Genomic DNA, 12822 nt, shown 5'->3' with positions numbered 1-12822 from the left:
TTGCCTGTTCCATGGATCAAATGTGTTTTTTTGTACCTTGATGTTTATTACGGGGATTCTATTAATAAAAAATACTACTTTGTAAAGCATTAATCATTATTAAATTCATAGATTGCTTTAACCACAACAATCTCTCAAGTACATTTGATTTTTCTGTCAAATGAGGAAACAATCACTATAATAAACAGAAACTCAGACACAAAAGCAATATGCCAATTTATTTATTATTCCCTCTATACTACTAGAGTACATTTGATTGAACACATTTCCAAAATCATGCAAATTTCACGTACAGTACAAAGTATTTGCTACAGTGACATTCAGATACATTATTTAGCTGACTGAAACACAAACGATTAAATACTCTATCTCTAACATAAGAAAGCTGGTACACTATATTATCACTGAACTTCTCATTTTTAAATGTTACTTTTAAAATGGCAAACACTAATTACTTTTTCCTTTCTATAACCAGGTGAAAAAGAATATATTAGTGAAAGGGCATGCAGAACAATACTTCAGAAATTCAGACATTACATATAAACACTGTCTTGATGTAACAGCAGTTACCGCTATTTAGTGCAACGATTGTGAAATTACATACCAACAATAAATAGAGCGCTCACTAAATCAATGAGAGAACATTACATACTAAATATCTGTTAATTCTAACACTATATTCAGACAATGTCCTCTACAAAGCTTATCAGCACAATGCACAAATAAAATTGCCAGAAACAAGAGCAATTATAGAACAAACTAACAGGTGATGAAGATGTACAGTTAGCCAATCATGTATCTTAATACTTAACCAACATATTCTATTTCATATGTTGCACACACTTTTGAAGATCAACTAGTTAATGAAAAGTATGAAATTTCAAGTTACCAAGGGCCAGAGGGATTTTAATATTGTGTCTTCTGGCTTCTGTAAATTCAGATGGCAACACATGGTACAACATTTTGCTAAAAGTAAGCTATTTAATTGGAATTTTTAGAAGGGATAACAAAATGTGAGTTTTGTGCATTGCAGCAGACACATGTCTGTCTATGTCTATGTTAATGTCTATGTTTTACTTTTATATGAAATATTCCTGACCTACTTAATCCTAAAACATCTTTTCCCCAAAAATTCTTCGGCAAGGAATTTGATTCCCATGCAGAAAGACAAGTACTGCTTTCATTTGTGGAAAAGAGCATTATATTTACTAGCAGTATAAATTAGGGAAAGGGGTAATGAAATATTTTATAGTGTAGGTTATTTTTCTTTCCAAAAAAAGGACTGGAAAAAAATCCAGGTTTGTTAGTGGAGGCTATTGAAAGAGATAAAAAGTGTCTAGCAAGAGCATGAACCAACAAACCAGGGATTTTAAGAAAATTATGACATACAGACGTGCTCTGTTTTAATTTTGTTTGTTCCCTTCACAGAATACTCTCTCTCTCTTCTCCAAAACCTGCAGCGCCTGAGGCTGTAACACCATGGAGCTCTGAAGAATCTTCCGAAAGCCTGGTATAACTTGAACGCTGGCTTCGCTTGTGAGCCACACTTTTTAGGTTCTCATTCTGAACTGCAGTTGAATTTGAGCTGGAGCCAGGGCGCAGAATGATTTGAGAGGAATCTCTGATACCTTCAATGTCTTCAAAATTTTGATTAGCTCGATTGGCTGGAGCACTGTTATTATTTAGGGTGACTGTACTAGGTGTTCTGTTTAGATTATAGACTTTCTGGCAAGCAGGCCAGTTCTCTTCAGGACTGCTTGCTATTAAGCTGCTCTCTGAAGGGCTTTTCTTGTCTTCTGAGCAAATTGACATGCGTGTCACAGCTGGATCTTGAAGGCCACTCAGACTGTGCGGAATTCCTCTCTTTCCACTGTGGCTGTCATCTTCAAGCTCAATGAGATTTGCTTTTTCAAGCTGTGAATCATCCGCTCCATCGTTGTGGAGGGAGTGGTTTGGAGAACTTTCATTGGACCTCACACCAGAGTCAGAGGAATCCTTTTTGTCTAAAAGGGCATCTGTCAAGTACTCCTTTGCTTTGATGAAGGTTCTAATAGGCTCAGATCCATGTTCAGGGGATTTTGGTTGCTTGTCCACTTTCCCATCCATTTTCTTGTCCTTTCCTTCCTTGAGAAGTGGAGTGTTATCTGATTCTTCTGTTCCAGACTCATCTTCATCACTTGGCAGTTTCTGATAGCGCAAAGTAACTCCTTTTAGTTTTAAATCTGCTGCCTGGAAAATGCTTGTTCTTTCTGAAGATTTCTTTCCTGGAAGAAGCTTGGAACCAGACTGATCAGATTTTTCATCTTCTTCAGTGATAGGATCCAAAGGAGATGCATCATTAGTGGAAACACCTGAAGTACTGTAATCTACAACATCACCCCTCTTCATCAGAAAGGGCTTTCGTCCATCATCTTGTTTCTGTTCACCATCCTTTCCTTTTTCTTGTTCTATACTGGAATGGAGGGAGCCCCCTGATGTGCTCTGCCCCATACAGAAAGCTGCTGTGCTATGTGGGGAAGATCTGCCACTTACAGTGGTAGAACTCGCACCCCCTTCTAGCTGTGACATTTGAGCAATATATTCTCTATATGCATCTCTGTATTCTGCCTGCACCTTATCAGTCAGCTTTGAGATTTCAACACTAGAATCTTGAGAATTGAGACTTGAAAGACTTGGAGTTCTGCGAGTTTGTGACTGGAAAAAAAACCAAAAAAATAAAACCACTTATTATCTTTGTTATTTTAATATAACCAGAAGCAATAGCATATATGCATGAATGAAAAACTTTTGTCTGTAATGCATCATGGCAGTTAAATTCTTAAACAGTCATTTAAAAGATCTGTATAAATGCTTAACAGTCATATTTGTATTCACACTCATTCATCAACTCCACAAAAACAGTCATTCCTGTTCCATTGCAAAAAGAAATTACATACAAATCTGTATTTTATCAAAACATTTAAAGTTTATCCTTTTTGAAAACACTTTATAATTATTAAATTCATTTGGTGTATTGAGTTTAGGCTTTTCTCGCATACACACACGTATTTACATATGTATATAAGATTTTTTTTCATTTAAATTTCAAGGACATTTCATTGCCAACAAACATTTGTGAGGGAGAATTTTGAAAATAATTAAAAGCATTAGTATTGAATATATACAACTGAAACTTTCATTGTATTTAGCTGGTTTCAGAAAAATCAGTCTCTCAGATTAAGAATATGAACTCTGTTCCTCACCTCTTCTCTGTTCGCTCCTTCTCTTTCACTTATTCTTTCTTTTTTACCTTGCTCCTGGTCCTACATGCATTTTTTTTATTCTTCTGATTCTGTTCCTTTTTTCCTCAAAAACTGTTCATGCTCCCTTTAGCAAGCAACCATGTGCAAGAAGCCATAGGAAGGATCTTACCTGCAGGCTGTAGTTTTGTTACCCCCCTCTATATTACTACTACTAAGGTCTTGTGATTTATTAAATATTACTAACAGCTCTTCACAAGATTCTTTCCTATGTACTAGGCTTTTGTGAAGTTGCCAAACATGATTAATGCTGAATAAAACAATGTCTAAAATAAGTGTCTTCTATATTCAATGAAAGACAAACTGCTAGAGCAATTCAGTGCCCATAATGAAACACTGCCGTCTCAAAGATGGATATGGTCAGTTATGTATGCATATTCCCTACTGAATACAGCTAAATTAATTCACTACAGAATATTTAATTTGGCTACCCATTTCCAAAAGGTACCTTTTCCCCTTTAGATGAGCCAGTTTTTGTTTATTTATTAATGCAAACTTGCTATATATCCTCTGAATGATGGATTCCAATGCTTCCCAAAAGTAGACAGTCAAACTGACTAATTTCTTACTTTTCTGAATTAATGTCTCTCTCTTTGTTGTGGTTCTAAAGTTTTGATCTTTTTGTATAAAAGTTTTTTTTTTTAAATGTTTGTCTTTCAAAATCTTTGTTTCCATTATTCCTGGGCTCTTGACATATAATGAAAAACTACAAATAAAAGACAGTGAGCCACACCATATTTGTGTTGAAAAGGACATATTGAGACTGTATTCTACCCAAAGCATTCATAAGAAACATTCATTTATGTCCTAAACCATTTTGTGTATATTTCAGTTATAACTATGATGATTAAAAAGATTGGCCAAGAGTTGTAATTAGTGATTTTGGGTGCCTCAGTTTCTGGGCGCCCAACTTGAAATGCCTGATTTTCAAGAAGTGCTGAGCGTTTACCCTCTGAAAATCAGGCCTCAATTTTTGGGTGCCCAGAATTGAAAATCTGAAAATCACTAGTTACTTTTGAAAATCTTGACCACTGCCTTAAAACATTTATTCATTTATCAACTGTATAACCTCTGTAAAGGCCCCATATATCTAAAACTGCTCATACTTAGTGTGATTTTGGAAATTATAAGCCAAAAATTATATGCACAAAACTTGTGGGAGAATGAGAGGAGGATTCCAACCCCAGATTTTAATGCTGGATCACTTGCCAACACAGGATCTAGTGCTCAAATAAATTGGTTAGTCTCTAAGGTGCCACAAGTACTCCTTTTCTTTTTGCGAATACAGACTAACACGGCTGTTACTCTGAAACCTGTCATCAGTACTGTGCATGTTAAAATTATATATAAATATATTTTTCAACCTTTACGTGGGGCATGCTGGTAGCAAATTATTAAAATATTTACCATTTGTGAGGACTGAACAGTATGATTAATAGAATTTATCTGATGAAATATCTAGTATTTACCTTGCCTTATGCAAGGTGAACTAAGTACTTTAGTCATACTCTCCCTCTGGAGGGGAATTACCAGGGAGGAGGAATAGCTATTGGGGGTGAGAGAAAATTACAATGAGGCAGTAGAAATGGTTTATTTGGGGGTTTTCCCTACTCTCTCTACAAACTATGGTCTTGGGGCAAGACAGGGAGTTGAGAGGGTATCTGGATAGACAGGGTGGACTGGCAGCCTGTCCTGTCATCTAACAAAAAACAATTTCCCACATATTAGGTAAACAAAATAAATCTCTTTAGTAAATACCTGCCAGCTCAAATTATTATGATGTGGAGGAGCTTCATCGAGACCAATTGTGTTCAGTTCTTCAAAGCTGAAGTTGAGAGCGTAGGGAACCTGAGCAGAAATTCCTGTAAGCTCAGTGTGAGGCAATTCACTATTACGCACAGGACGACGAGAAAGCTCATTGTGAGGAATCACATTGGTAACATGTTCATTCACTGCACGAGAATCTTCATGAACAACCTGATTTTCTGTATTTCTCATTTCGAGTACCTTAACATGTAAAAAACAGGACAAATGTCATTACATAGCAAAGCAAGATAAAAGGTTTGAGCAAGTAATCTTTCTTAAATTGTATTATATTCCAAACAAAAGGAAACAGGAAAATGTAACTTGCTTTTTTTAAATTGTAAAATTGCATGTGTTTGTGAATGAAACACCAAAAAAGACTACTTGGGAGAGAGCTCTTTATGGAACTGTGTGTCTGCAATGAAAATCGTTCTTAATATTTAGTTACTGTACACAGCCTTTTTAAAGCATTAACATGCCAAAGACTATCAATTTTAAAGTACGCAATTCCTGTAAAACAAAATACTAATTACAAGTTTAAGAGCGAAAAAACAAATAGCACATTTAATAGATTTAATAAACGTCAGTCTCACAATAAAACACTGTCTAGTAACTGTCAATATTTACAAGTCTGTGAATTAGCAGCACAAACATATTCTGTAGTATAGGAGTAGAGAATCAACAGCACTCAAACATCTTTGTGGAGAATTTAACAGTCTGATGCCTGTCCCTAGTTCCCATTAACTATGTTATTTACCCTCAAGCTGAGGGAAGAACAGATCTTTTAGTATACATGTATGCCTTAACAGTATCAGAGACACAGATGCCCCTCACTGTATGGCTTGTGTAAGTCCAATACTTTAATAGTTTGTTTTAAGATGCAGCCAATGTAATGATACATGCCTGCACATTTACCATGAGAATTGACTTATAGCACCAAGGAAAAAGCAAAATAAATGAGGCGTTCTGGATCAAATGTAAAACTATAATCAGCTTTCTGTTGATATGGAAAAGCTCAAAATTTTATCTTACCGTGCTTCTGAAAAGGTGCCAGTCACCAAAATTCATGTTCATCTCCTGCTTCAGTTCATCAATGTTACATTGAGCCAAGACACGACCATTTATGTTTGCCTAAATAAAATAAGTAAAACTATGTAAAAAGAACTTGGTACATTAAAAAAAACCCTGTAAATATTTCATAATAAAATTCATTTTACCCAGAAATCATTTTGGACTCTTACAAGGATTTTATATTTCTAATTTATCATTTACTTGAAAAATATTTCTTTTTAGTAATCTTGACTTTGCTTTTCAAACTTGAAGGTTCCTTTAAAAAATAGAGGTTACCTTGGAAGCCTTGCAGTATATGCCATGGACTACCAAATGGCAATTTCAAGATCAAATCCCAATTCCTTGGTTGTGACAAACTCTCTCCCCAGCGATGAAGAGTCATGTATTACTCTAAAGAACACCTGATTGATCAGGAACAAATTTACTAGAACTCTAGTCACACTTGAATAGCTGTGGAGACATGAGACCAACGTACAGAGGTAAGAGGTAACACAAAGGTCAAAAGCATGGCTCAGGAAAGATTCTACCCAAACCCTAACTGTCTCCAACAGTCCAGAACTCCTGATCAGACCAGGATTTTCCTGCTTCAAGAGGCACTGGTGTGTGGATGGATTATACTACACTATGTAGCCCCAGCAGGAAAAACCTTGTTCACTTGGCCAAGTAAGTCAGTCTGGTTGAGGGCTTCTTACTCCCCAGGAGGACCTGTTGGACTCCTTCCAAACAGGTCCGTTCCTCCGGGTTCAGCCATGCAGCATCCATGCTGAGAGGTGGAGGAACTCGAGGTTGGGGTGTAGGAGACAGCTGTGGTTCTGTGAAAGCAGGTGCGGGTGGTTGGGCAGGGGCCAGGGAGAGGCCGTGGACAAGCTCATAAGCATGCCGAACCAGTGCTGGCAAGGCCATTGCGGGGTGATCACGACCACCTGTGCTTTGTCTCTCTTGATCTTTGCTATGACCCTGCTGATGAGTGGAATTGGAGGGAACACGTACATCAGGCTCCCTGATTACGACAGGAGGAAGGCTTCAGAGAGGGAGCCCTTGCTCAGACCTTGCCGAGGGCAAAACTGGTGGCATTTCCTGTTCTGTCTGGTAGCAAACAGGTCCACTTGGGGAGTTCCCCACCTTAGGAAGATTACGCAGGCTACCTCTGGATGGAGCGACCACTCGTGGTGAGAGAAGAAGTCCCTGCTAAGCTGGTCCGTCAGCGTATTCTTGACACCAGGAAGGTGACAAGCTTCCAGGTGGATTTTGTAGCTGATGCAGAAGTTCCATAGAAAGAGTGCTTCTTGACAAAGAGTCGATGACCGTGCTCCCCCTTGCCTGTTCATGTAGAACATTGAGGCTGTGTTGTCCGTCAGAACTCGTACCACCTTGCCCAACAGGTGGGGCAGGAAGACTCCGCACATCAGCTGGACTGCTCAGAGCTCTGACGTTTATGTGCAACTTCACCTCCTCTGGGGACTACATCCCCTGTGTCTGGAGGTCACCAAGATGTGCATCCCCGCTGAGGTCTGAGGTGTCTGACACCAACTCGATGGACAGAGGGGGGTTGTTGAACAGAACCCCCTCCAGAACTGTCCTGCAGTCGGTCCACCATCGTAGTGAGGTAAGTATCACCTGGGGAACGATAACGATCTTTTCCAAGGGGTCTCTGGACTGGGAATAGACCATCCCCAGAGATTGTTACAGGGGCCGCATTCGGAGCCTAGCAGGCAGACAGTGTAAGTGCATGCTGCCATGGGACTTTGGAGGTGCAGAAAGACCCCAGCTGTAGTCAGAGGGAATGTGGAGACTTCCACGAGGAGGTTCGTCAATGTGTGGAACCTTTCCAGCGGCAGGAACACCCAGGTGCAGGTTGATTTGAGGACTGCTCCGGTGAACTCTATCCTCTGCACCGGCACTAACGTTGACTTTTTGTCATTTGCCAGTAGGCCCCAAGAGCAGCACGTGGCCTGAAGCACTGCGATATCACTTTGGATTTGAGACCTGGAACTGCCCTTGATGACCAGTAGTTGAGGTACGGGTAGATCTGAATACCCCAGCGCCTGAGGTAGCTGCACTTGGCTCCATTGACATGCACTCAGTAAACACTCTCGGATGCTGTTGCCAGGCCAAACGGAAGGATTGCAAACTCCAAACTGGTAGTGGTGGGGCCCCACCGTAAACCGGAGGAAGCGTCTGTGTCCTTGAAAGAGCGCTGTGTGGAAGTATGCGTCCTTCTAGTCGAGGGTGGCATACCAGTCTCCTGGATCCAGGGAGGGGATAATAGAAGCCAGGGAAACCATGCAGAATTTTAACTTCTTTAGGTACTTGTTGAGGTCTTGCAGGCCCAGGATGGGCCGTAGGCCTTTGGGATTAAGAAATACTGGGAATAGAACCTCTTGTTCCTGTAGTCACCTCAGTGTCAGCCTCACCTCAGTCCCTGGAAAAATCATGGAGCAGGTCCTCAAGGAATCAATTCTGAAGTACTTAGAGGAGAAGAAAGTGATCAGGAACAGTCAGCATGGATTCACCAAGTGCAAGTCATGCCTGACTAATCTAATTGCCTTTTATGACGAGATAACTAGCTCTGTGGATGAGGGGAAAGCAGTGGACATGTTATTCCTTGACCTTAGCAAAGCTTTTGATACGGTCTCCCGCAGTATTTTTGACAGCAAGTTAAAGAAGTATGGGTGGGATGAATGGACTGTAAGGTGGATAGAAAGCTGGCTAGATCGTCCGGCTCAACGGGTAGTGATCAATGGCTCCATGTCTAGTTGGTAGCTGGTATCAAGCGGAGTGCCACAAGGGTCGGTCCTGGGGCTGGTTTTGTTCAGTATCTTCATTAATGATCTGGACGATGGCGTGGATTGCACCCTCAGCAAGTTTGCAGATGACACTAAACTGGGAGGAGTGGTAGATATGCTGGAGGGTAGGGATAGGATACAGAGGGACCTAGACAAATTAGAGGATTGGGCCAAAAGAAATCTGATGAGGTTCAACAAGGACAAGTGCAGAGTCCTGCACTTAGGATGGAAGAATCCCATGCACTGCTACAGACTAGGGACCAAATGGCTAGGCAGTAGTTCTGCAGAAAAGGACCTAGGGGTTACAGGGGAAGAGAAGCTGGATATGAGTCAACAGTGTTCCCTTGTTGCCAAGAAGGCTAACAGCACTTTGGGTTTTGTGAGTAGGGGCATTGCCAGCAGATCAAGGGACGTGATCGTTCCCCTCTATTCGACATTGGTGAGGCCTCATCTGGAGTGCTGTGTCCAGTTTTGGGCCCCACACTACAAGAAGGATGTGGAAAGACTGGAAAGTGTCCAGCGGAGGGCAACAAAAATGATTAAGGGACTGGAACACATGACTTATGAGGAGAGGCTGAGGGAACTGGGATTGTTTAGTCTGCAGAAGAGAAGAATGAGGGGGGATTTGATAGCTGCTTTCAACTACCTGAAAAAGGGTTCCAAAGAGGATGGATCTAGACTGTTCTCAGTGGTAGCAGATGACAGAACAAGGAGTAATGGTCTCAAGTTGCAGTGGGGGAGGTTTAGGTTGGATATTAGGAAAAACTTTTTCATTAGGAGAGTGGTGAAGCCCTGGAATGGGTTACCTAGGGAAGTGGTGGAATCTCCTTCCTTAGAGGTTTTTAAGGTCAGGCTTGACAAAGCCATGGGTGGGATGATTTAGTTGGGGATTAGTCCTGCTTTGAGCAGGGAGTTGGACTAGATGACCTCCTGAGGTCCCTTCCAACCCTGATATTCTATGATTCTATGATACTCAAGAGGAACTTCTTCCACTACAACTGGCTGTAGTAACCCCTTTACCTTCTGGTAACCCCTTTACCTTCTGCGCAAGGAGACTCTTGTGAGGGGGTCCCTGAAGAGGGACAGGGAAGGTGGGGGGGGAAGAGTAAATGGAAGGTATAACCCTGTTTCACTGTACTGAGGACCCATTGGTCCGAGGTTACAGCTGTCCAGGCAGGGAGGAAGAGGGAGAGGAGGTTGGAGACTACAGGGAAGGATGGATCCGGGGAATAGTTTGGTAGGTCACCTCAGGTTCACCTTCAAAATGACCATTTGGCCCCCTACTTATTACAGGTCAAGCCCAACTGGGCAGAAGGTGGAGGCTGGTGGCTTGGGCAGCGCTTGTAGCCTTTGGCTTGTTTATAGGGCTTGTCCTGCTGAGGCTGACTCCCCTGGCCCTGCGACTGCTGCGGTTTGAACCGCTTACATGCTGGGGTAGGGACGTAAAGACCCAGGGGTTTTAGGGTGGTGCAGGAGTCCTTGAGGCCACGCAATTTGCTATTTGCTCCACCAATAGGGCCCTGCTGTCGAAGGGCAGCTCCTGCATTGACTGTTGAGCCTTAGTGGACAACCCAGAGAGGAGCAGTCAAGAGGCTGGCCGCATCGAGATAGCAGAAGACAGGGTGCGGGCAGCAGTGTCCGCAGCGTCTCACACCGCCTGAAGGACCGCCCTGGCAGCGGTCATTCCCTCATCAAGGATCGCTCAGAACTCCTTCTTGGAAGCCTCAGGGAGCGACCCGACGAACTTGGCCACGGTTTGCCACATATTGAAGTCATATCGGTGAAGGAGGACTTGGTGGTTGGCCACTCTCAGTTGAAGGCTGGAAGACGAATAAATCCATAAATCCTCCTTGAGTCTTTATTTTTGAAGGTGGGCCCGGGTTGTCCTGCCTCTCCTTGTGGTTAACCGCCTCGACCACAAGGGAATTGGGGGCTGGGTGCGAGTACAGGTACTCATGCCTTTTGATTGGCATGAAATACTTACGTTTCGCCCTTTTAGAGATAGGGGCCAGGGAAGAGGGAGTCTCCCACAGGGCATTAGTGATCTTAGAAATCCCTTTATGAAACAGTAGAGCCACCCTAGCAGGAGCCGAGGAACAGAGGACATCAGAGAGACTGAGGGCTCTTCCAATTCCCCTGCAAGAAGCCTGAGGTTAGAAGCGACCCTCTTCAAAAGTTCCTGGTGCGCCTTGGCATCATCCTGAGGAACTGGGTAAGCGGGCCCCGTGATGTCCTTGTCGTCGCCAGACGAGGCTGAGGCCTGTGCAGTGGGAACCTCCACATCCAGTCATGGTCCAGCAGCTTGCTTCCCTGGGTCCTCCTGGACCTGCAGGGTCTTACCCCCTGAAGTCTCCTGAGGGGGACGGGATACCAAGGCCACTGGCCTGTCCGAGGCTCCCAACACCAATTGGGCAGCCTGGGAAGGCTGGGTGAACCCGCAAGGGATCCACGGTATCCATGGGACCAGCCACTGCACTTGGGGCCATGGGACAGGTTTCGGTACTGATAATGTCGTTGGCACCGTCGGTACCAGGACTTGTCCTGCAATCAGGGAACTTCACTCTGAGCCACCAGCGAAGCGGTTGGTCCTGGGCAACCAGGATCGGGCTGAGCGGTGACTCTTGTCCTGAGTAGGGTGACCTTCCTTTTAGAGACGGGCAATGACAGCCCGGTGATCGGCGGTATCTGGTGCCCGATTGGTCCCAGGATCAGTCCTGGGCCCTTGAAGATGGTCGGGGCTGGTCCTGAAGTTCTTGCCAGGCGGAGCATGCCTCCAAGGGTCTGCGCCAATCTACCGGCAAGGTACACCTCAAGTTCCTCGATCGCTGCCCCTGGTGAGGGGACCGAAGAGGGCTCCACTGAGCCTGCCTCTCCCATCCTGAGGCGTGATGGCTGCGGGCAGGTGAAAGCTGGTGGGAAGTCCCTCTCGATGGGGAATGGTACTGCTGCCTGACATGGGTCTTGGCTCGCCCTGTGCCCTCTCCTTTCCCTTGCAGGAGGTAGGAGATCTTCCCCTCACAGTCTGTTTTGGCTTCTTGACAAGAGCGATGGAGGGAGACCAGTGCCGGCTCGTGAACGGCACCAGGGGAACACTGTGCATGGAGACCACAGTGCTCGGTGCAGAGTAAGACCGCTGCTCCGGTGCCGAAGTGAGTGACGACTCCATTAGGAACGCTTACATGGATATTGCGCTCCTTCTTCGTCCTAGATTTGAAGGACTTGCAGATACGGCATTTGTCACTTGTGTGTCCTTCGCCTAAGCGCCTTAAGCAGCTGGTATGGGGACCACTGATGGGCATACAGCGTTTGCAACCATCACAGGGCTCAAAGTCTGGGGACCAGGGCATGCCCTGACCAGGTCCCGTTTGGGACTAACAGAGAGTTTGAGAACTACAACTAAGGGTAACTAAGAAAACTACTATGTATAACTATTTTACAGGATTTCAAATTTTGCAAGAACAGAGAAGGAATCAATGCTAGCCAAAGCATCAGATGTTCCAGCACTGTCACTGGCGGCAAGAAGGAACTGAGGGTGAGGGGAGCTGGCGGCGCCCCTTATACTGCGACATGTGGGCGCCACTCCAGAGGGTACCAGAGCCGGTCCCCTACAGATACTGCTGAGGGGAAAACTTACGGCACCGGTGCATGTGGTGAGCACACACACCTAATATGGAATGGACATGGGTAAGCACTCGAAGAAGAATCAGAACTTACAGAAAGCTCAGCAACACCACCCTAATACAGAAATGGCTACTGACCCAGCCTCAACACTGCTCTTCACTTTCCTGGCATCATTGGGGAGCAATGGATTGTGAAAAGGCAGGGGGGACACAAGGGAGTCATTTTAGCATATGGGAGGGAAG

The 12822-nt window shown here is 43.8% G+C and overlaps 1 protein-coding gene across 7 annotated transcripts in view; it reads right to left on the bottom strand.

The window, feature by feature from the left end:
• Positions 1-205: 205 nt before the first annotated feature.
• The window catches only part of KIDINS220 (kinase D interacting substrate 220), a 158712-nt gene continuing 146095 nt past the window's right edge, over positions 206-12822 (bottom strand). For all 7 annotated transcript variants that reach the window (XM_073336072.2, XM_073336073.2, XM_073336074.2 and 4 more), the window contains 3 exons: positions 6135-6233; positions 5058-5306; positions 206-2694 (listed from right to left, as the gene is read on the bottom strand). In XM_073336072.2, the coding sequence (XP_073192173.1) occupies positions 1423-2694; positions 5058-5306; positions 6135-6233 (1620 nt within the window). In that variant the 3' untranslated portion in view covers positions 206-1422. The remainder of the gene's footprint in view (positions 2695-5057; positions 5307-6134; positions 6234-12822) is intronic.

The sequence above is a fragment of the Lepidochelys kempii genome, chromosome 3, assembly GCF_965140285.1.
Source record: "Lepidochelys kempii isolate rLepKem1 chromosome 3, rLepKem1.hap1, whole genome shotgun sequence".
NCBI lineage: Eukaryota > Metazoa > Chordata > Testudines > Cheloniidae > Lepidochelys > Lepidochelys kempii.
Note: the sequence above shows the minus strand (reverse complement) of the source record. Positions and strands in the feature narration are given on the sequence as shown.